Source organism: Sciurus vulgaris (genome assembly GCF_902686455.1).
Source record: "Sciurus vulgaris genome assembly, chromosome: 6".
Classification (NCBI taxonomy): Eukaryota; Metazoa; Chordata; class Mammalia; order Rodentia; family Sciuridae; genus Sciurus; species Sciurus vulgaris.
This window is the reverse complement of record NC_136466.1, coordinates 83,760,228-83,785,458: the sequence shown is the minus strand read 5'-3', so window position 1 is coordinate 83,785,458 and position 25,231 is coordinate 83,760,228. Positions and strand designations below refer to the sequence as shown.

General features: G+C 36.2%; 1 protein-coding gene across 13 annotated transcripts in view; it reads left to right on the top strand.

Moving 5' to 3' along the window:
- Window positions 1-25,231, top strand: part of PAM (peptidylglycine alpha-amidating monooxygenase) — a 290,803-nt gene that overhangs the window by 143,809 nt on the left and 121,763 nt on the right. For all 13 annotated transcript variants that reach the window (XM_079145860.1, XM_079145857.1, XM_079145866.1 and 10 more), the window contains one exon: window positions 23,914-23,971. In XM_079145860.1, the coding sequence (XP_079001986.1) occupies window positions 23,914-23,971 (58 nt within the window). The remainder of the gene's footprint in view (window positions 1-23,913; window positions 23,972-25,231) is intronic.

Genomic DNA, 25,231 nt, shown 5'->3' with positions numbered 1-25,231 from the left:
TTCATGTCTTCACTAAAGTATTTCCACCTCTTTCTTCAGATGAACTCTGAGGAATACTGTTAATGTAAATGTCTTAGAAGTGTTCTTATCACAAAAATGATAGCTATGTGAGATAATGCATTTGTTAATATTGCCAGGTTTAACCATTCCACAATGTATATGTGCTTCAAAACAGCATGTTGTCCATAATAAGTACATTTTATCAGGCAGTTTAAAATAAATAGATATGTATGATTTCCTTGAGAGAAAAGTCCTGCCTATCTGACATTCACTATTGTATCCTCTAGGCCTAAAACAATATCCACTGTCTAGTAAAGATTTTTTGAATAATTTTTAAAAAGTAAAGGAAATTCTCTTCATAATAAGAATATTCTTTGCCCTTCCCCAACAGCTTCAAACACCCAAACACACTAGTGGCTGTAGCACTGCTGTGTGAACACATGGATTGTATAGTATAGTCCCTTGCTGCCACAGTCTTCAACATAAGAAATATTTTTAAGTTCAGTGATTTTATTCATCTTCTGCCTAACTTTACATCTTTGTGTGATTCTTCTTATTTTTGTTTTATCAGCTTTTACATTTAATTTACTTAAAAATTCATGAATTTGAAGTATACAATTTGACGAATGTTGACATGTGTGTGCAGTCATATTACTACCACCATGACATGATATGAAACACTTCTATCACCCCCAAAAGTTTCCTTGTGTCCCCTTAACCTCCCCTCATTCTTTGCTATCATCTGTCTCCCCTGACAGCTACTGATTTTTCTGTCACTATAATTTGGCCTTTTCTAGATCTATATTACATAAAAGTATAATTGCAATGGTAATAGTCTTTTTTGTCTGACTTCTTTCACTTAGCATAATGCTTTTCAGATTCCTCGGTGACACTGTGCTTATCATTTGTTTATTCCTTTTGATCTGGAGGAGTAGTTGTGGAGGAGTCTGCATTCTAATTCAGGCAGTCTGGCTCCAGAGCCTCTGCTTTTAACCATTAAGTTATTACATTTTTCAGTCAACATAATTTTGTTAATAGTCTCTGAAGATGCTCTTCTCCTACTAAAAAATCTTCAGTGACTCCTCATTCTGACCAAATGCATTTCCTGTTCCATAACCAGCCATTGAATTTCTGTTACATGGCCCTCATCTCTACCATTTAAAATATTCCCTACCTGTTCTTTCCCGAATACCCCATTTTCTACCAAAAGTTAGTCCATTTGCAGATGGGAACCTCTTCATATTCTTTCCATCTGTTTAATTTCCTTGCCCTGCATCTTTACCTGTTGAACGCTTACCCATTCATTAAGTTACAGAATGTGTGTTCCTATCCCCATCAACCCACTTAATTCCTTCAAACTGACATTAGTGCCATAACAATTTGTACACTCCCATAGATCCACTGTATTGACACTTGCAGTGATCAGTTTTCATGTTTTGAATCTCCCACACTAAAGAGTATATGAAACCAATGACTGCATCTTATTCATACCTGTGCATGTTTTGGTCAGTGTATGCTCATAATGAGCAAACAGACATCACAATCCATATTTAAAAGAAGCCAGCTTCTTATCTGCTCTGCACAAGAGATACTGTTTTCATAGTATTGTATATTGTGTCTTGGACATGGAAGCTACTCCATAAATATTAATTGATTCATAGATCTTCCTTGAATCTATACCTAGCTGTTTATTCTGCTCTTGGGTACCTGTAGGAAAGCAAGTTTACTGGCGACCCATATACTGTCTGTCTATATTCCCAGTGCTTTGCAAAGTACCTGATACTTAGCAGACATTTCTAGGTAGTTGCTCAGAATAGATGTGTATTGGTTGTGTTCTTTGGTCAAGGAGGCAAGCTATTAGCAAATACAGATTGATTAGGTATGTAGATTTCAAAGGAATTCATAGTAAATATCTTCTTGTTAAAAATGGTTGAAACAAATGGGGGGAGGGAAGGGTTAGTGTTAGGGTTAGAGTTAGGGTTAGGGAGGGGGGCAAGTATGGAGGAAGGAAGGACTGTATAGAGGGAAAAGAGGGATGGGAGGGGTGGGGGGAAGGGAAAAAACAGAATGAATCAAACAACATTACTATATGTAAATTTATGATTACACAAATGGTATGCCTTTACACCATGTACAAACAGAGAAACAACATGTATCCCATTTGTTTACAATAAAATAAAAAAAAAATGGTTGAAACATGTTAGACAGTTTATCTCCTTAATGGTCCAGTTTTTTGGTATCTATAGTGTTTTTCATGTCTTCCTTTGAAAGGTCATAAAATCTGTTCCATTTCCTCTGTCAGTTATGCTGGTTTCTTTTAGTCCCTCATACCTACTATACCCCCTTTCCAGAATCTTGGTTCTGTTCTTGCTGTGATTGCTTTTCCCTTCTGTTTGTTAAGTGTTTTTTGTTTGTTTGTTTGTTTGTTTAAGATCAGTCTTGCTATTGCCCAGCCTGGCCTCCAACTCCTGGGCTCAAGTAATCCCCCACCCCAGCCTCAGCTTCCTAATGCTAGGAGTATAGGTCTACACCACCATGTTCAACTCCTTCCTTCCATTTAACCTGCTTAATTCCTTCTCATTTTCCAGATCTCAACCTGAATATTCCTTTCTCAATGAAGCTTTTCCCAACCACCTCCCATTCCCTTTACCCCTCCTACTCCCCTGACCCTCCCACTTTTCAGAACGCTGGCTGCTCTTATAACACCCCATGCCTGTTTTTCAGCATACCCTGTGTAATTGCCTCTGTTTCCTCAACAGACTACAGACTATATGGGGACAGGAAGCACATCTGGTTTTCTCATTGGTTTATCCGCCTTCTCTAGTCCAGTATGTGGCTAGAGAAGGCTCAGTATATTTTTTGGATACATAAACGTGGGACATATGGCTAGTTAAATGGGTGAGTTTTCACTACCATTATCCTATTAAAGACTTAACCAGGTTGATAGTGTTATAGTATGGATCTTAGAGGTCCCCCAAAGTCCCTTGTTTTGAAGGCTGTTGGCACCCTTGGAAGATGGTGAGGCCTAGTGGTAGCAGTAAATTAGGTCATGGGGGCCTGTCCTTGAATGAGATATTGGGCCCCTTCCCCTATTTTTTTGCTTCCTGGCTACCATGGGGTAAACAGGTCTCCTGCCACAAAGTGCTCCTGCCATGTCATACTATGCTGCCACAAACCCAAATCAATATGCCAAACAATGATAAACTAAAACCTCTGAAACCATGAGCAAAAATAATCATTTCCTCCTTAGGTATTTTGTCACAATGGTGAAATGCTGTCTAACACAGACAGCGACACCTAGTCAGTATTCAGACTCCACTGCATTCTCCCTGCCATTGTATCTTCATTATTCCTTCTTGGATCCATCCAGGTTGTCTTCCTAAAGAAATGCACTCACGATTTCATACCCCAGACCTTACTCAGCATGACTAACATCACATCTAAACAAATCTAAATTCTAATTTAGATCAAATTAAAATTCTCTCATCTAAATTAGAAAACATTCTCAAGTCAAAGCTAAATTTCCCCCATCTTGCAAGGGCTTTCATTATTTGTCTTTATTCATTCTATCCAATTTCCATTTGCAGAACTTCCTAAACTGTATTTTCTGTGCCTCTTAGTCCAGTTATTGTGCTGTCTCTGCTTCCACCACATTTACTCCTACCTTAGGGTTTCATACAAACTAATTTTTTCAGCTCATCCTACCTCTCTCTCTGTGTATGGAAATTCTTCTTCTACTGTGCAGAGGCTTAACTTCTCTGTTCAGGGCTTCTAAGATGCTGAGAGAAAACTAGGTCACTTCCTTTTGCTATGAAGCTTTCATTTTATACTTTTTAAAATGCCAAAGCAGAAATATAAAAGCAGGGATGTTTTTAATGTGCTGGATAGTATCCATTGACTTCTCCAATTTATTCTTCTCCATCCTATTCTAAGTTCCAAGAGGCTGACCTTTATGGACCACATAGTGGGCTATCTTGCTCTCTGGCTTCTCCTTGACTTCAGTCTGAAGTAGGAACTGGCAGCGATCAGAGCAGAAGGAAGTCAGACTGTTTCCCTGGCTCCTTTTTTGTTGGGAAACAGATTGACAATGACTGGATTTCTCCTCTGAAACCATAGCTCCCATCATCTTCTCCTGTATCCATAACAGTTTATGGTTTGGATATCTCTTCCCCTCCTTAACTGCCATGTCTTTGGATAGTAATTGATTGCTGCTTTATAAATTCCTGGTACATAATGACACCCCTTAGCTGCCTCTCATACTGTAGCCCACATCTACATCCTTGGTTCTTTGGATCAATTCTCCTCACTCATATATTCGTGACTTCTGTTTTCTAAAGAAACATGGACTGAATCATTTAAATATTGACTTTAAAAATTAATGCTTTAATTATAGAAATGGTACAGGGTAATAATATGGTGCTATTTATATTATAGGATTTGTAAAATGAACTAGTTTGTTGTATATTACAAGTGGCTAAGTCTACATGCAACATGAAAGTTGTAAAATGAATGTCATCATTTTCAATCCTGTTTTCTTTGACTCTGTGACTCTTGGAGGTGACAAGATCCTCTGTGTTAGGTCTAGCCAAATGGTCTTACTTATGTACCCTGCCCCACTCAGGTTCCATCTAAGACCATCAACCCTCTGCTCTCTCCCATCTCTGAGCTATTATCATTTTCTAGTCTTTACCACAAAGCTTAATGTTTCATTATTTCCTAATGGCGGACTTTCTCTCCTCCACTGGATTCTAAAATTTGGGGGATAAAAGAATTTTTGATAATCAGTTTTATACCATAGGAGTAAATTTTATCAAATTAATAAATATTAATTGTGCAGTTTGTTGTGCATTGATTGGTAGCAAAGATTCTTGGGGATAAGCTATGCTATTTTTATATTTTAAGCATTGATGAAAATACTCATAATACATACAAAATTGAAAGGTTGTATAATGAACCCCACATTTCCAGCAATGATTATCAAATCATGGTCAATCTTATTTTATCCCTAAATCTCTACTTTGTTCATTCCCTAGCACACACAATGAATTATTTTGAGGCATAGGTAAAATTGTTTTGTTTCATAGTGTTTTAGTACTAAGTTGTAAAAGATAAGTACCTTATTTTTATTATAACCACAGTCAAAATTATTATCTTTTAATATTATCAAATATCTAGTCAGTATCAAATTTCTCTGATTATAGTATTTTTTTAAAATGTTGGTTTGTTTTCATCAGGATCCAAATGTAGTTCACATGACACATCTTATTGAAATGTCTCAAGATTCTTGAGGATCACTTTTCTTTCTGTCCTTGGAATGCATTTGTGAAGAAACCAGGGTATTTGTCTGATAGAGTATCCTGCATTTTAGGTTTTACTGATTGCATTATTGTAGTATCATTTAACATGCCCTTTTGTCCTTTATATTTTATTTACTGGAACACCCAGAAACTTGCCCAGATTTAGTTTAGATTTTTTTGTAGAATATTTTATAAGTGGTACTATTTATTACCAACAGGAGATACACAATATAAGATTATCTGTTTTCTTGTGATATTAATACTACTCATTACATTAGTGATTGTGAGATTGAGACCCTGGTATGGTGGGACACACCTGTAACCCTAGGGGTGCAGGAGTCAAGAGCAGGAGGATAGTAAGTTCAAGAACAGTCTCTGCAACTTTGTGACAGTTTGTCTCAAAATAAAGTAAAGAAGACTTGAGATTCAGCTCAGTTCAGTGGTAGAGTGCTGTGGGTTCAATCCCCAGTACTGCAACAATGACAAAATATTGCAAGATCAATAATCTATTATGTGAAAGATTTCCTACTAGCTAACCACCTGCTAGTTTTAGCAGCCATGAGTGATTATCATTGCCTAGAGTCATTAGAAGTTGCATATGATGAATATTCTAATTTTGCCATTCTTTCTCAATTTGTCAATGGAAATACTTAAGTACAAAGAAACTCACCTTCATGAACTATTTGATCACTCCTAAACACAGTTTATATTGTTAGTACTATTTATGTTCTCTAACTACTGAATACAAAAGCTTAACTTTTTTGTTTTGTTGTGTTTTGTAGACAGGGGTCTTACCATGGAGCTAGTCTCCAGCTCCCAGGCCCTAGGGATCTTTACCTGTCAGCCTTCCAATTATCTGGGACAACAGGCATACACAACCATGCCTGGTTTCAAGTTTTATAGAAACTCAATTGTGTAATGATGATAATCCTATAATTTAGGATTATTTACTTTTATTTTAATTACCATGCATTGTGTGCATGTATGTATGTAAGCCTGAGAAAACACTTTTTTTTTTTTTTTAAAAAAGCTAACTTTAAAACATTGAATTTACTTTTTTTTTTTGGTCTGGGATTAGGAATTTTCCAAACTGGCTTAAAGGATATCATGTACTGAAGTGCAATATTTATATTTGCATATAAAATAAACTGATGACAGGCAAAAACATGTCTGGAAAATGGGCATTAGCAGTTTCCAAAGCTATTTGGTTCATTATACTAATAATTCCATTAACTATATGGCAATATCCTCACCTGAGAGTTTAGAAGCCACTATTATAAAGTTGTTCCTTCTCTTGAATTATTAATATGGCCTCTGAATAGAGGTTGGAAAATTATAGTGGGATAAATTTAGTTTGATAGCTCTTTTTTTAAAAAGCAGAAATAAAGTGCTTAAAGGAAAAATGACTCAATGCCTGGGAACTATTTTAATAGGAACAGACCCTTTATGAAATGTTTTTAGTCACATACACAACAAAATTCAACAGTGTAATTCAACCAACCTTCACTGTGCCTATGCCCGGTTCCTATGCCCGGTGGTTTTGGAGAATACAAAGAAGAATATATTTAGACTTTAATTCTTAAAAACGCAGTTCAGTACCATGAGACAGACTAACAAAAAAGAAGCTTTGTAACAATCTATTGCTGAAATAGAGATATTTATTACATGCAAAAAATCCATAAACATTCCAAAGAATATTTTTGTATTTGATTTTATAGTTCCTCTTAAAAGTTCAAGGCAAAGGATGCAAATCTGTTGAAATGTTTCCTTTATGAGTGGGATGTCTAAGGAAAATGAATAGGTCTCAGAATCACCATGGGAGGTAGAAAGAATGACTTTGCCCTTGATCACTGTAGTAAAATACATGACTACATCATTAAGCATAAGCATCCCTTATATGTTGTACCCTTTCTTTGAAGGAAAAAAGATCAATTTTTCAGAAGACACATTTGCCTTATATTCCCTTAAATATGAATTGACTTTTCATTTTTTATTTTCCCCAAGATCATCAGGCTTGCTGGAGGAAGAATTGGCATTTTATCTATTCTTTTCCTCTGATATCTTAGTATATAGCTTTGTCCACTAGTAAAGAGATGCAGCAGAAAATATATAAATGAGTGCATTTAATTAGCATTATTTTGTAAGGACAAGGATTCCAAATATTCTCTACATTTCAGGTTAATATACTGAAATGGGCTCAGTTGTTCAATGATCATCTGCTGCTGGTTATATTTAGAATTATGATGATTTTGTTTTGTTTTTTTAAATGTGTGACTGGACCTCATGGTTGCCTACTCTATAGATTATCTCCTCCCTTCTTTCCTGGCCTGTTACCCTACTTTTGTTCCAATATTGGCCTTCCTTAGCCCAAAAAGATAGCCTTGATTAGACAAAGCCATTCATTGGCATTCTTTCTTCCTTTGTTGACAGTTGCATTGGAAATGGCACATTACTTAGTTCTAGCCACGCAGATAAGGGGAAGTCTCCTGCAGCTGAAGTGCTTCTGGGAAAGTTTTCTTCTTGAGGAGGTCCTTAAGGAAGAGACTGTCCCTCCACTGGCTTTTAAAAGTTGGATTTGTGAATGTGATACTGGAAGCTACTGCAATCATGGTAGCAAGAAGAGAGAATTTTCCTGGTGTGGTTGCATAGGCCTATAATTCCAATGACTTGGGAGGCTGAGGTAGAGGGTAGCAAGTTCGAGGCCAACCTCAGCAATTCAGCAAGGCCCTAAGCAACTTAGCGAGATCCTATCTCAAAGTAAAAAAAAAAGGTGTTTTGGGGGGGACTGGGATATATCTCAGTGGTTAAGTGCCCCTGGGTTCAGTCCCCAGTATAAGAAAGGAAGGAAGGAAGGGAGGGAGGGAAAAAGGGAGGAGAATCCTAGAAATCAAAAGCAGTGGGATGAATATGGCAAAACTGAAAGATGGAAAGAAAATGATTCCTGATCACATTGTTGAGTTACTGGATGAAACAATCATTCCTCTATCTGTACTGTATCTGGACTCCCATTATGTGAGAGACAGAGTACATCTCTTGTTAGTCTAAGTAATTTCAAATTGATCTTCTGCAATTTCTAACCAAATGCAATCTTGGTGGTGCTACACATTTTCCTAAACATCTTACATGTGACGTCATATAAGGTATTCTATTTAGTGTGGCTTGGTGATAGAATGACTCTATGATTCTTTATCTTAAGGACAAAGGGCTGTTTCTGATAAAGAAACTTTTATAGCACTATCAATGCATTGCCATTTTGTTTTCTTAAAATCATTGTGCCAATTTTAAGTGCCACTGAAAATGAAATAGAAATTTAACCATCTTTCAAGTTGAAAATTCTGCTAATGGTTGCCAAAAGTACATAAATACAGTTGAGCTTTACAAAACTATTTTTGTATTTTACATCTTCTCTTCCACAAGAAATCTATCAGGCAATGCACGTTATGCTAATACCAGTTACCAATGCCTAACTAATAATAGAAATGCAAATAATACTCTCATATCTTAATTTACAAAATTTTTTTCACATATATGTGTAGTAGAATTACAGTTTTCACACTATTCTTCAAAAATGCAAAGAAAATTAATATTTTTCTTCTAAAAACTGGTCTAGTTTAGCATCTTAAGCCTCTGACCTCTGGGTAGCAAGGGAAGAACCTCAAAGTATCAATAACTCACTCTATTCTTGTTCTAACAATCAGCTCAACTTTTTGTTAAGATCTTTTCTCTTCCCCCTTTTTTATTTGTCAGTCTAGTATCTGAGTGTTTGGAAAGAGTGGCCCTAAGCGTGGCCTTGGGCAATGGAAGAAGTCTCAAATGAGTGGAGTCCATTAGCTCTGTTCCCTCAGTTGGTGTCAACTCTGACAATTGTCACTTTTTAATTAACCTCTCTTTGGCCAGGCTACTTTCTTTTACTTTCTTCTCCTACCTGGAAGGGTATTTCTCTACGTCACTTTCTCTCTCTGTCTCCTTTTTTGGGGCCAAAAACCAATGAATTACTTGACAGAAGAATATTAATATAAGAGCTTAATTATTTTGAAATATTAATTTCCATATAAATATTTGATTCCATGAAGATCAAAGCCTTGTGTAGAACTATCCCACTTACATGAATATGCTAAATTCTACTGTATTGTTACTGTATTGTTACTTCATACTGCCTTTTTTTTGGCACAAGGTGATTGAACCTAGGGGCATTTAACCACTGAGTTACAACCCCCTCTCTTTCTTTACTTTTTATTTTGAGACAGGGTCTTGTTAAGTTGCTCTAAGAGCCTTGCTAAATTGCTGAGGTTGTCTTTGTGGTTGTGATACTTGTGCCTCAGCCTCCCGAGCTGCTGGGATTATAGGTGTGTGCCACCATGCCTGCCCCGAATTACCTCTTTTAATCTTGTATATATTTGCTATTTTCTTACTTTTTCATGTGAATAGGGTCCCTTTTGTAGTATATTGTTTATTAGTTCTTAATGCACTATAATAAAGTAAAACTAGTGTGTGCTGAGAGGGCAAATCAGGTATTCAGGTTTCTAAGTTTATGTTAACACCACTAATCTATGGAACAGAAGTAGTTTCCTAGGTTGGAAATCAGTGGGTATCCACTGAGTGTCACTACTTTGTGGCATCAGACACTGCTTAAACTTATGATAATAGTGTTCTTCAAATAACTTCTTTACATTGCTTTATTTTCAGTATTTGGTTTTTTTTTTTATTACTCTCATGTCTCATAGTTTTTCTTAAGTCTTCTAAATCTCTGTGATTTTTGTTGCTGTTGCTGTTGTTTGATTTTTCTTTTCATTGATGTTCTTTCTTTCTTCTCTTTTTCCCAAGTCCCCCTTGGCCCCGTGGCCATCACTGAAGAAGCCTGTGGGAAAACTTTGTGGTGATTGCTGAGTACTGTTGCTGCAGGCATTTCTTCACTGGCCCGTGATGTAAATGACAATACTAGAGAGGCTGTGCCCAAGTAATGGGGACTGTGAATGCACCTGAAGTTTCCCATGGCCTTGAGAAGAACCTGAGTTATGAGTTCCGTCAGTTATAATCCTTAGAAGAGGACCAAGAGGGAAGATCTGGGCTTTGAAAATAAGCCAGGGAGTTGTGTTCTTCCAGACAAAACTCATTCATGAATGGAATGCTTGGAATTCTATTTTAGTTCGCAGTCACCCCTTTTCTCTCCCATCCTTCCTTTTCTTCCCCATTGTCCTTCCTCTACTCTGCTAGATTTCCTTTCACTTATCTATTTATGAACATTTTATTGATTCTTCTTACTTAAATATAAAGGTGAAATTTCCAACTAGTATAAAGCTCAAATTTAAAAAAAAAAAAGTTAGGAATATTAACAAAAAAGTAGATGTCCAAATGTTAATATTATTTTGTAGCCAGGTCAATAAGGGCACTGCTCACTTGTGGAATTTGACTAGTGACATTGTCAACTGCTGTCTCTTTCCTGAAGCATTCTCTTCTATTGGTTTTCATGACATAAGACTGCTGATTTTCTCTAAGCTCCTAGGCCATTGTTCCATAACCAGCCAATTCAGAGCTCTGTCAGTTCTCTTTTCTTATTTTTCTCTACTGTCATTCAGCAGCCTCCTTTATATACAGTGACCAGTGACACCCAACTTTTATGTGGCATAAATGTTTATCTTCAGACCAGACTTTTCCTCTGAACTCCAGACCTTTGGCCCAAATGCCCCACTGACATTTGCATGTTCATTTTTCAAAATCTCCTCAAATTCATCAAGTCCAATGCTAAATTTTTGATCTTCAAACCTTGTTGTCTTGTGTTTTGTGTCTCAAGATACCACCAGTACATTCAGTTATGCAAACCAGAAGCCTTGTACTCATCCTTGACTCTGCCTTCCTATCTTCCACTCAAATCCACTTCCAAGTCATATCTGTTTTGCCTTTTAAATGTCTCTAGAATCTGTCTTATTCTTTCCTTCTCTATTACCATCACCCGGTTTCAAACTATTGTCATCACTTTTCTGAATAACCATATGGCCTTTTTACTGGTTTCATCTAATTAATCTTATCCATGTCAGTTTCCTACAAAAAAAATTTATTGGGCTTTCTGTTACTGCCAAGAAAAACAAAACAAAATACCCAAAGTCCTTAACATGGACTTAAAGGCACTGTGTTGTGTACCACATATGGTTTTCCAGTTCGACTTTCAAAATATTCCTGTGTCTATATGTACAAAAAGGTCCTTGTTTTCTCAATTACACCAAGTTCTCTCCATGTATAAGGATCTGACATTGCTAACTCTCTTTCCCCAGATCAGTTCCCTGAATTATTGGGTTTATTTTAGCAGCCTGTACCTCCCTCATGTAACACAATGTTAAAAATTTAATATATATTTGTGACTATTTCTCAGCTAAGCTGGTAGGCTATTAGCCTTAGGAGTATAGAGACTATATGAACTTTTGCTCACCATTTTCTTTTTTTATAATTGACCATTTATTAATTTTTAAATTTTTTTTTTATTTTTACAGACTGCATTTTGATTCATTGTACACAGATGGGGTACATCTTTTCTGTGGTTGTGTACAATGTAGATTCATACTGTTCATGTAATCATACAGGTACATAGGGTAATGATGTCTGTCTCATTCCACCTGTTTTTAAAATGTAGTCCGATATTTGGTTCCTGGGTGTTGGTCAAATTTTATGTTTGTTAACTGTAAGAAAATGGTAGAAGAATGGATTTCTGCATGGGTGTTAAGGGTTGGATATGAGGTCTTCTAAAAGTACCTATATTAATACAAGAATATTTGGAGGTGAAATTATTAGATTATGATGGCTATAACCTAATTGGTCTATCCTAATTTGAATGGTCTGACTGGGTGGTAATTGTAGGCAGGTGGGGCATGGCTAGGGAAATGGTTCACTGGGGCATGCCCTGGAAGGGCACATCTTCCCTGTGGCCCCTCCTGCCCTACTTCCTGACCATGACATGAGCTGCACCTTTTCTCCATAAAGTGCTATCTCACCTTGGTCCCAGAACAATGGATTGATCATTTGTCGGCTGAGACCTCTGAAACCATGAGCCCCAAATAAACTTTTCCTCCTCTAAGTTGTTCTTGTCAGGTATTTTGGTCACAGCAACAAAAAAGCTAACTGAATCAGAAATTGGTACTGAGAAATAGGGTCATTGCTGTGCCTAACCTGACCATATAATGCAGAAGCCCCTAGGGCTGGTGTTTGGGGAAATTTTTGGAAAAGTTTAGAGATGCTAACTGGAAAATTTTTAGAATGTTGTAAGCAGAATTTAATGGGCAATTCTGTTGAGAGCTCAGAAGACCAAATTACCAATAGAAATGTGGACTGTACTCATGGGGTTTTGAAGGGAAATGAAGACTATTGGAAACTGGACCAGAGGCCATTCATATTATATTCTGGCAAAGGACTTGGCTACCTTTGACCATGTTCTGAGACTTTGTGTAAGACTGAATTTAAAAGTGATGGATTAATTAATCTGATGGAAGAAATTTCAAGGCAGCACAACCCTCAGTTTAGTGCCATGAACATTTCTGGCAGCTTTTAGCTAAGTTTACTATGAGAATCAGGAACAGAGAACAGAACTTACAGTCATTAAAAACTTAGTTTGGCCAGAAAAGAACACATAAAGCTGGGACCAAGGAAAGTGTGTTAGTTGAAGGGATTGCAGCCCCTCAAGGGATTGAAGTACTTTTCACAGAGACAGTAGGAAAGATGCCTTAAGGGCATTTCAGGAATTTGCAAAAGCACACCCATTACAGTCTCAAGGATATAAAAGGAAAAATTCCTTTGATAAGAGATCCTGGAGGCACCCTGCTTTCACAGGGGGCCCTAGGAGATTATTTGACCATACTGAGTCATGCAGGCACACAGAGGCTGCTGCAGCCATAATTCCAAGGGACCCAAGTACTGCACAAGCTGGTAGCAGACCTTGGTATCATCCATGAGGTGCTGGTTCTGCAGGAATGCAGGATGCTAAAGTTAAGCAGCCATGGAGGCTTCCACTGAGGTTTCAAAGGAAGCCCTGGGAAGCCAGGGAAAGTCAGAGTCCCTGTGGGCTACCCCTGAGAACATGATTCATGAAAGGGTAAAGGTGAAGCCAAAGCCTGAATAGAATTAAGAGATGCCAGTAAAGTGAACAGTCTACCAGAAAAGCTGCTGGGTGCAGAGATACCCAGGCTAAAAGAGAGCCCATGTGTGGTACAACCAGCAAGGCCAAAGGGCAAAGCCCTTTGGAAATAACATCTCACAGCCAAGTGTTTTAGATACTGTATGTGGAGTTATGGGCCTGTTCGCTCCACTGGGTTTTGGCCTTGCTTTAGTCCCATCCCTTCTTTCTGTGCCCCTATTTCTCCCTTTTGGAATGGGAAAGTTTACTCAGTGACACTGTATATTGGAATATGTAACTTTTAATTTTTTCAAGTTCTCACAGTTAAGGATTTTTCTTGAGTCTCAGGAGAAGTTGGACTTGGACTAGAATCTTGGACAATGTGGAACTGTCAAGACTGTGGGACTCTTGGAGATGGACTAAATGCATTTTGCATTGTGAGATGGACATGGGCTTTTGGGGGTCAGAGGAGGAATGTTAAAGTTTGGTTATGAGGTGTGCCCTGTATTAATGCAGAACTATTCAGAGGAGACTGATCTATTGTGTTAGCTGTAACCAGTCAATCCATCCTAGTTTGAATGGGCTGGATGGTAATTGTAGGTTGTTGCCGCCCGCAGCAGCAATTCCGCGGGAAGGAATCGGAGGTGGACTGGGAATGAACTACTTCTATTTCCTTGCTTGCTTGCTTATTTGCTAGTTTAATAGAGGAAGAGAGGCTTTGCTTAGAGGAAGAGAGGCTTGCTTAATTTTAGAGGTGGTAAGCTTTCAGAGAGGCTACACTTTCAGAGGTCTACTGCTTCTTCTTAGAGGTGCGTCCTGCATTCTGCATCCTAAAGGTGCCTGCTAGAGGTTCGTTCTTAGTCCCGTGTTCTGGGATCTGCAACCTATGACCTGTGACCTAGAGGTGTGTGCTTAGTCCTGCATTCTGCGATCTCCTCCCAGGTGAAGAGAATGTCTTATATACACTAAGGCAGCCAATCAGTTTAGGATTAAGTAGCACGATTGGAGCACGCGCCATGGTACCAATCAAGAAAGAATGAGGAACATCTGTTGACCACTAGCACAGAGGAGACGTTAACTAATCAGGCAAAAGGTCATAAGAGATCACGCTGTGTTAACATTAATTATGCACCACCTCTTGGCCCAATGCCAGCCGCCATCTTAGAGCTGCTTAACATGTCTCTACAGTAAGTAATTGTGGCTAGAGGAGGTGAGTCATTGGAGGCATTCCTGGGAAGGGTGAGACTTGCCTGTGGCCTCTATCCCCCATTCTCTCCTTCCTGACCCTACCTACCATAAGCCAAGCACTTTACTCCTGTGGACTCTTACACCGTGATGTGCTGCCTCACTCTGGGCCCAGAGCAGTAGATTTGACCATCTGTGGACTGAGACCTCTGAAACTGAGCCCGGAATAAACTTTTCCTCCTCTAAGTTGTTCTTCTCAGGTATTTTGGTTACAGGAATGAAAAAGCTAACTAAAATAATTTGTGTTAAAGAGATTAAAAAATAGTTACATACTGGGGCTAGGGATATAACTCAGTTGGTAGAAACCTTGTCTCACCATGTACAAGGTCCTGGGTTGAATCCCTAGCACCACAAAAAATAAATAAATAAATAAATAATTTAAAAGATAGGTATGTATTGATGAAATACTTATGGTAAGATATATTAAAATAGACTAAGAAGAATTAAAATAGAGAAGACCAATTTTTTTTTCAGATGATTCATTTTAAACTTCAAGAGAATAAAATATACCTCAATTAATAAAGTAGTTGACAAACCCTTTCCAGTCCAGAGCTCCTTTTCTAGAACACTGTGTTGTTCCAGTATCAGATGTAAGCCATTTAACAAAGAAACGTGATGCTCAAGGTAGTGATTATGGAGCCTCTTCCAAATAGATCTGATAAGTACAGATAGATTCTAATCATGTATGCTAGAAGAAAGAAACCTGAATGTGAATATGTAATGTTGGTACAAATTTCAGAAAATCAACTGTTTTCACATTCAGGGAAACTTAAGGAAAAGCATAAACCATTCGCGTAAGGTTGGGGCAGATCAGCAGCAGCCCCTGTTCAGAACAGCACAGCTTCCCTTGCGTAATTCACCTCCTGCTGAGTAACCAGGAAGCCAAGTGAGACTCCACCACTATTATCAGTGTATTGTGTCATATGCAATTAATTATAGACCACTATTAGTGTGTTCCTTCTTGTTTACTTATAAGTGAAAGTGTGTGAAAGCCCTAAGACAGCTGTTCCCTTACCAAAATATTTCTTCCACTACCATTTGCTCATTCACATTTGTACTAATTCTCACAGAAGAGCCCTTGCCAGGGAAGTTGCTTCCATTTGAGCTACTTGGCATTGAGAAACTTGTCATCATCAGCCACAGTGTGATTATAGTTTAAAAATGCAAATGGGATTCTGGGACAAATCAACTGAAGTATAAAATTCATATGAAAAAGTGATGCTGTTTAAAACCCTAATTAAGCAGCATCTATAATACAGGTTTCAGTTCAGCCTTTCTTAAATTGTGAGTTTATTGCTACCAAAGAAAGTAGATATGTACAAAATTTAACAAATATTTATAGAGCTTCCAGTATGTGCCAGATATTATTCACACTGTTATAAGAAGATTACATTCTAGATTTGGATAAACATTGAAAAAGTTGGTGTGAATGGAGCTTAGCTTAATGATGAGGATAAGAGTGAAGCATTTTGGAGAATCATTTGGAATGTTTTAACATAAAGTTCCAGAACCTGACAAGTATAAACTGGCCACGCACACATATAAAGTAAATTAAATATATATCTATTTAATTATATATATATGTAATTTCTATAGTAAAGACAAAAGAAAAAGGAAAATAATAATAAACTGCATATACAAGTGACATTCTAAGGAATTTCATCTACAAAGAAGTATTTTAAATTCTGGTTTTAGAGCGGTAGCTTTTAAACTGAATTTTTCACCCCAGAAAATTTCAGGCTTTTGAATAGTGTTCCTTTGCTCTAACTTCCTTGTATATTAGATGAAGTGGAGAGGACATATTCCATTTGAGTCAATATAAGCTCATTCAATGTGTGTGCAAGTCATTTTGGGAAATGGCAATTTGACTCTATTACCTATTTGTGTTATGTGCATTAGTAGATATACTTACAAATACAGATACAGATATCTGAGCAGGGGATTTATTAGGGAAAATGACTCACAACATTATGGAGCCTGAGGTGTTCCATGAGATTAATTCACCTTTTCTCTACCTTTGTTCTTTCTGAGCCCCCAGAAGACTAGATGGTACTTGCCACCATGAGGGTGGATCTTTCCCACCTTGTCCACACAGACTCACACACCAATCTCTTCTGGTAACACCATCACAGAAACACATAAAAACAATGTTTAACCACCTAAGTATTTCTTCATTCAATTAAATCTAAAATTAGCCAACAAGTCCATTAAAAGTAAACTTTAAAAAATAAATTTCCAATGACTTCTTTCTCTTATAGTCAAGTCCTATCCAGACACCTTATCTCTTTCTGTACTTTTCCTTTGTTGGACCAAGAGCCCTGAGATTTCTACTTGTTCTTCACAGAACCCAAGTAATTTAAACCCAGAATGAGTGCTGGGTAAAAACATAGGGCTTTATGTGTCCTGATCAGTGTGTCTGGATTGAATTTTTTACATGCATGAACCCAGGTCAGTATAGAGGTTTACACCCACTCTGAGAAGTTACTCTGAGGAACAAAGTCACGGTTGCCACCATGAGATAGTTTCACTGGCTCTGTTTTGTTGTTGTTGTATATGTTGTAGGACTTTTAAATTGTGTGTGTTTCAAGTGTATAGCATACTGTTTCAATGTGCATTTACATTGTGAGATTATTACTGCAGTTAAGCATATTTATATATTCCTCATTTTCCAGTTTTTTTTTGTTTTTTTTTTTTTCCTACAGTTCTGGTTATTTAACACGGGTTGACTGAGACAGGTTACTACAGACCACACTATCCACAATATAGTATTTCTAAAGTTTATAGCCTATTTACAGAGAACAACCAATTTGCAGATAGCCACAAAAATAATCAAAAGGGTAAAATCCAGGTCAAACTGGGTATTATTGTCCATGTGCACTCCTATATGTGGTCACCCCATTCAGTAGTCTCCTTTAAAAAGGCAGTCTGGGGGATTCTTTAAGCCTGCACAATAAAATGGTATTATCCAATCAGCATCAAATCATAGTGCTCAACACTAGCATCTGAATGGTACCTTTGGTTTTCCCAGAACAAAAATTACTGGGTTTATGTTAACAGTTTTCATGTTCAATAGTATACAGATGGTTTTGTTGGTCCCATATTAATTTAAATAAGCAGTTGATTTTATTAACTTCTATGGCATCTCTGTCTCATCAGTGACTAAATCAAAATAAAGAATGAATTTCTTTTAAATAGTTTGAGCAGGATATTGCTGAACACTGTAGCCTATGAGAGACTGCTTGGTTAAAAATGGGTAGTAATAGAATATTATCAGGAGTTCTTCAGTAATACGAGCTCTCCCCACTCCATTTCTAGCATACTATCTTCTTTTGTCAGAAAAATGTGTGCTTTTCTTGGATAGTTCCCAATAGCAGCAGTAAAGAGCATCAGCAATATCATATCCCTCTTGATTCAGATTTGGCTGATGTGCCAAAAATGGATAGCACTGGGAGTCATGGCTATGTAGATTCATATTATTTCTCCCTTTCTGTACATCTGAGCCTTATGTTAGCAGTTTGAATCCACAGTATTTTACAGACAGTCCCCTGGCACTAAGCTCAGATACAGTGTTCTTCCCACAGAGAGAAGAGGATTCATGATGATGATATATGGAAAATTTTGAAAGGCTGCACTGGTAGTTAGGGTTGAATTATAGAAGCATCCTTTCTGGGACAGTGAGTTCCAATGAAAAGCGTATTGTAATGGACAGTAAGGTGCTGTTTTTGTGTCTTCAGAAGGTGCTAGGGAGAAGCATTGATCTGAATTATGTATATGTGTTCAAATTACTTTGTAGAAACAAAATGGTGACAAAATTAAATAGCTGTGACTTTAATGTAGTCCAATGCAAATTTTCAACCAGCTTTTGTGAAATGTTCTCTCAGCCATCGAAAATTTAAGGGACCTGAACTTGAACTTTTTTGTCAAATTTTATGTGTCTGTAATTCTCCAATTTCTTCTATTAGTCAGGTAAACAACCAAAATTGTGTTGAAGAATTGACAATATTTTCTTTTCGAACATTAAATAAGTTTGAAAAATAACTCTTCAGTGACTCTTTTCTGTAATGAAAAGAGAAGTGCTTTAGAGAACTGCATACAAATTTCATTTCATCAATTCTGAGATTGTTTACTGCAAAAAAGTTTCTTATCTTTTTTAGCTTTAGTTTTCCATCTTTAAAACTATGTAATAACCTACCTCACAGAATTATCTTGAGAGTAACTAAGATGGAAATTTTTTGAATAAAATGAGGCTCGATGAATGTTTTCCCCTTAGCATGGTGTCATTTGCTGCATTCTGATAGTGTACTCCTATCATTTCAATTTTTTAACTGTTGTTAAGTGGTTGAGGTCATAAAGTCAAAGTACTTTTAAATAGTATTCTTGATGTTCTTCATGTGAAAAATAAAAATCCAACTGGTTGCTTGCTCCTATCAGTGATGTAATGATTTTATCACTTGAGGAACTATATATATATATATATATATATATATATATATATATATATAGTGTGTGTATATATATATATATATATATATATATATAGTGTGTGTATATATATATGTATACATGTAATATACATGTATATTATTTGTTCTTTTTAGATATATATCACTGTAGAGTATATTTTGACATATTATACATACATGGACTATAACTTCTAATTAGGATCCCATTCCTGTGATTATACATGAAGAGTTTCACTAGCTATGTATTCATATATGCACATAGGAAAGTTCTGTCAATTAACTATATTTTTCAACTTTTCTTCATGTTGATGCATTTAGAGTCTGTTTAACAAAATGTTGCTTGATCATAGGGTTTGTGATAGTTAACTACATGAATACACATTATTATAGAATTAAAATTTTAAGATGAGTGCTACTCGTAGCACAGAATTTAAATTTAAAGTAACCATCAATTATTGTTGACCTACTATAAAAGTTAACCTGTACTGATAAAATAATATTTTATAATCATCTGAATAATCTGTCTTTACCTATGCTTTAATGAGCTCATAATAATTTGGCAAAGTCTATTGTCCAATTCATATACCAACAAAATACATGTCTTATTTTTAAAAGTTCTTCATTTGCCTATGAGGAATTGAGGAAGTTTAATTTTATTTAAATATTGAATATAGTCTCTTGGTTAGAAAAATAAAGGCATGGAGATTTTAAAAGACTAGCCACAATTGCAATTTAAATAAATTAAAATTTGATGTTAAGAAGGTAACAAGAAAGATGTCTCATTATCTCTCATGGTCTTAAAGGCATAAACCTGAGGACTTTTAATCCCAACTACAGCACTAACTACCTGGAAGCTTTATGTAAAGAATCCATATAGTTTTCTTTCTGTAAATCAGTTTCCATTTCTGTGAAAAACAAAAGAAGGTACAATGCCTATTAGACCTATTCACCTCATAATTATAATAATTGAATGAAGTAATTTTTTTAAAAAGTGCTTACTCATATCCATCCAGTCTGAAAAGGACAGAACTTGTACTTGAGTCATCTTTAAGGCTTAGCTTTTCCAGTTGAACTGTGTAAATGACCAGAGCTTATTTTCTTTATGTAGATCTTAAGCTCTCACCTTAATTCCATAAACCAATTGAAGGTAGCAAAATATTCCAGAATAAAATCACAATGTCTTGTACAGTTGCAGAGAAAAGAATAAATTACTTTTTGCTATCCTCTGTCCTATTGAATTGTGGTCTTCAGAGCTTTTAGCTAAAGGCAAATTATTGATTCGATGCAGAGTACATTTTTAAATGTACTCATATTTAGAAGAAAAAGGTTTGCATTCTACTCTTCCAACAGAATTAATTTTTATCTTGAAATATGGAGCAGAAAAGTAAAATATTAAGTAAGATTGTGATGGTGATGGTGCATGGTGGACCTTCTAAGGAAGACTGCTGTCCCAAAAGAATTGTGTAAGATAGTGCAATTCTGACAGGGTCTCCTTCTCTCTCTCTCTCTCTCTCTCTCTCTCTCTCTCTCTCTCTCTCTCTCTCTCTCTCTCTCTCTCTCTCTCTCTGTAATTTTGTTTTGTTTTCAACTGACTTCAGTAACTTAGGAAAAAAATAGTTAAAATCTGAACATTTTTTTCATTATTAAGGAAGTTATAAGCCAAGAATATAAATTAATAGAAGAAAGAAATTCCCAATTTATTCTATCATTTTAAATTGAGCAACTAACAGTAACAGCAAGAATTACAGTATAAAACTGATCATTTCTGAGTATAAATAGCAGTTTTATATATTATGTGTATCATATATAATCACTGTGCTTAGTTTTATGGTTTTTGGGGATTTGTTTTTTGGTTTTTGTTTTTTAGTGGTGCTGGGAATGAAACCAGAGCCTCAAGCACACTAGGCAAGTGCTTTCCCACTGAGCTACACCCCAGCCCTGTTATTGTTTTTATCAAAAGAATCAACTTACTGAATTTGATGTATCTACTTCAGGTGTACAACTTGCCTATTCCCAAAACAGTTTTAACCGGCTTATCATAAAATCAAAGATAGAGTAAAATCAAAAACAGTTCAAATTAAGAAGAACTTTGGTTTCATTTACATCTCATCAAATTTTGATCTTTTTCTGTTATAAATATATGCTTAGCTACTTTGTTTACCTTTGTTTTTATATTTGTTTTAAAGTCATGTGTTCATTGCTTTGAATGACCTGTAATGCATTAGTTAAATGGTCTGTGTTCAGATCCCAGCTGCCATACTTATTAGTAGCAAAGACAAATAAACCTGACTCTAGTTAAAGTGGTAGGGATGGATTTTATTCAGTCATGACAGTTGCAATAGGGAAGAGAACCTAATGTGTACTTAACCTTGCCAAAGCCAAAGGGAAGAGACCTTTTAAAGATTGGGGTATGTTGAGGAAATCATGCTGAGAGTTGTGAAAAGGGTCGGCGTATTTGACTTTGGGTTTGTTAATTGACTCTTATTGAGAGGAGAAACAAATTTTACAACAGGAGGCAGTAGTTAGGTTAGAGTAAGGCACAGGGAGCTGAACAGTTACCTCCTTGAATATAAGAAGAAAATTTTGGATAATGGAAGATTTACATCTCAGAGTAACAAACGATTTATAGTTGCATGCTTTCTAAAATAGCTGCTTTGATAGGGGGCTCAGGGGCTTATGCCTGTGTACCATGTTTTCACTGAAACAAATTTTTCCAGCACATATTTGGCACGTATTTGAACCTGTTTGCTTCCCAACACAAAACTAAAAATTATGTTAAATTTACAATTTTTAGTTGCTAACCAGCATATTTCTCAGGTGACGCAGTGATCAAAGAGATGCAGACTTGAGCCATGAGAAAGTATGCTACTATTTGTCCAAGTTTCTTAATTAATGTGTATGTGTATGGGGAGAGGAGCAGACAAAACGATTTGAACTGAGAGTCAAGTTTTTAAGGCCAAGGTTGCTGCTTGGTGGACATGAGGCCTCAGCAGAACAGAACTAGCTCTGCAAAGATACTTCCAAGGAAACAGTCTGTTATTATCTAGAATATCTTTGTAGAGCTACTTAACCTTGGTTTACCTCAGTTTCCTTGTCTGTAGAATGGGGATAACAGTATCCAAGTAATAGGTGTGTGTTTTGAGGATTAGAGTTACTGCATGTAAAGTACATAGAATACACCTAGTGACTTCTCAATAAATATTTGTTATTTTATTATTATCTTTAAAATGAAGTTTACGCATCTCTCTACCATGTGTGATTGCTTTAGTTATCAAATGGCATACAAGGAAAACATTGAAAATCACATCTGACACATAATAAGCATATTGGCTAGAAATAGCAATAGTAGCAGTAGCAGCTAAAGGAACCACAGAATGTCTTTTGGTTCTAAATTATTGCTCATGGTGATAAGGTACAAGAGAATCTTGGGCTTATTATATTATTTTATAACAGACTAGGCACATTTTGGAATGCTATTAATTCAAAAGGTTAGAAATATATTTATCAGTGATTGCATTCATGATTATAAGATCCTCCAGTGCTATTTTGCCTAAACATTTCATTTCTCCAGACTACTTGTGGTGGAACCTCTTTTTGTGCAACCTGCAATGTTTTTCAGACTATTTCCTCATTGAGAAAATAAGGTTGAGTCTAAATAATTGTAAAGACTTTCACAAAATTAAACTATTTCCCCAATTTAAAAAAATGACACATGCAAAAATTGTAACACTGAATTGTATCTTGGTAATTTTTCAAATTTCAAGATATTGGGCACATATTTGAACGTGTTTGCTTCCCAACACAAAACTAAAAATTATGTTAAATTTACAGTTTTTAGTTGCTAACCAGTAGATTTAGAGAAACTCACATGATCTCTATCCATCTTGGTGGAGTCTGTTGATTACAGCACTGTGAGTAATAATAATAATCTATGATGAATTTTTAAATGAATACAGCCTGTCTTTGCATTGGATATATGGTCAGTCTTAGCACATTCCTCAGAGTGTGTGGATTTCCTTTAAGGAATTCGAGTGCATGATCCTCAAAAGTTTATCTCCTTAATTTGAAATCTTTATCACTAAAAAATTTATGCTTCCTTCCTTTCTGTTTTTAGAGATAGTCTCTCACTATGTTGTTCAGGCTGACCTTGAACTCCTGGGCTCAAACCTCCTACTGCCTCAGCCTCCCCAGTAACTGGTGTGCACCTCCACACCTTGCTTACTGAAAATTCTTGATGTTAATGTATTTGATAGTGGAAAAATTACCATTTAAATGGAAGACCAATAACTGGAAAAGAAGGAATAATTTGAATTAATGTTGATTTCTCCAGGATACTCTGTATAATTTTTAAATTAAGGGAGAACAACTAAATGCAGTATCATATTTATGACCAACTTCTATTCATTGTATTAGTCTAATATTGGGTACATTTGTAAAGTGATTCGGGAAGTTAAAGGTATTTAATTTTGCAAATAGCAAAGATTGTCAAAACTAACTCTTACCTTAAACTGTCCCACATATTATATATAGGAATCTAATATGCTGCCTTTTAACTGTAACAATACTCATGATAATTAGCTTTATAAATAGGATCTAAAATTGTTTGGGAAAGAATCTTAGAAAAGTGTTTAAGGATCTACATTCTAGATTTAGCCCTTCTAATAACCTGCCACCTCACCCCAAGAAAGCAGCCTCACCTGCCTGGACCAGTACAATTTTTCCAGTTATTGAGGTCATGCATTTAATAGTTATTGTTTCTTTCTTATTAGCAGAGTTTAATTTGAATTTTGTATCTTTCTTTCTTCAATAGTCGGATACATACTTCTGCATGTCAATGCGTTTGCCAGTGGATGAGGAAGCCTTCGTGAGTAAGTATTAATTGGATGGTATGTGTGGGAGGGGGGTGGCAGTTGTAGGGAGAAGAGCTATTTGAAATCAGTGAAAGGTTCTTTTTGATGGTTATGAGCATATTAATCTTTAACTGTCAGGTTCTAAAATGCATTTATCATGCTTAATGCAGAAACAAACTAGAGACAGCCACTGAGAGACAAGATTATAAACTGTATCTGGAGAGATTCATGACTAATAGTAGTTAAGGAGTTGCATGCAGATGTCAATGGTCACCAATACCATGTGGTCCCATTTGGTATAGTATTGGCTTTCTGTCTATGGCTGAATGCTTAATCCCGCTCCACTCAACAGACTGTATATTTACCTGCTGGTTCGTGCTATAAATCAACTGCACTTAGAACCATCATTGGGGAATGTTAAGGTTTTACCTGTCAGACAAGTAGGTGGATAAGAAGGATTCGAAGTAGGGGACATAGAAAAAATAAAAAGGAAAGAAGAAAAGAGGAACGGGGAAAGAAACAACATCCATTCTGCTGTTTATATTATCGAGTAAGAAGACTCTTTAAATGACAGGTCCTTCCCCAATGGAACCTTTAAATCAGATAGGAAAAGTGACAAAGCACCATCTGTTTCCATCTAGGTTGTTTTAATTTAATCTTCCCTTATGACAGACTTTTAACTGATTGGGGAAGAGGGATGATTGGAAAATTATTCAAGGATATATTTTTTTTCCACTTTACTTTTCTGTTTTGAGATGTTGATTTTGAAAAGTGATGGTAATGCATGTTGTATTCTGGTCCCTCGAAACTAATCTTCAAGTGGGCTGAAATGGCAATTACGAGAGTTGTAAAATGTCTACCACATAGCCTTGGGGCAGTCTGAGGTTGAATTTTCATGAGGTATTCCCCATAGGAATGGACATAACAGACCTGCAAAGCCAGCACAACATGCATTTATTTTTCCCCATATTTTGGTGGCAATCACAACAAAACACACAACTCTTAACAATACTGTCTAAACAAAATTGCCTCAATAGTTAATCCCTTAAGAATGAAAGTCACGCTATAAGAACTTGAACATTGTCTGACTATTGTTTTGCTTAGTACTTGTACATTACCAAGGAAGAAGTTAGGAAGGATGGTACTCCCAGATTCTAAATTGAATAACTCGAAAGACAGCAAAATAATATAAGTTCCTAGTTGTAGTTCTCTGAGTAACCCCAAAAGGGATTTAGAATTTTAATTTGTAATTAAATATTAACAGTAAAGCTTTTTAAA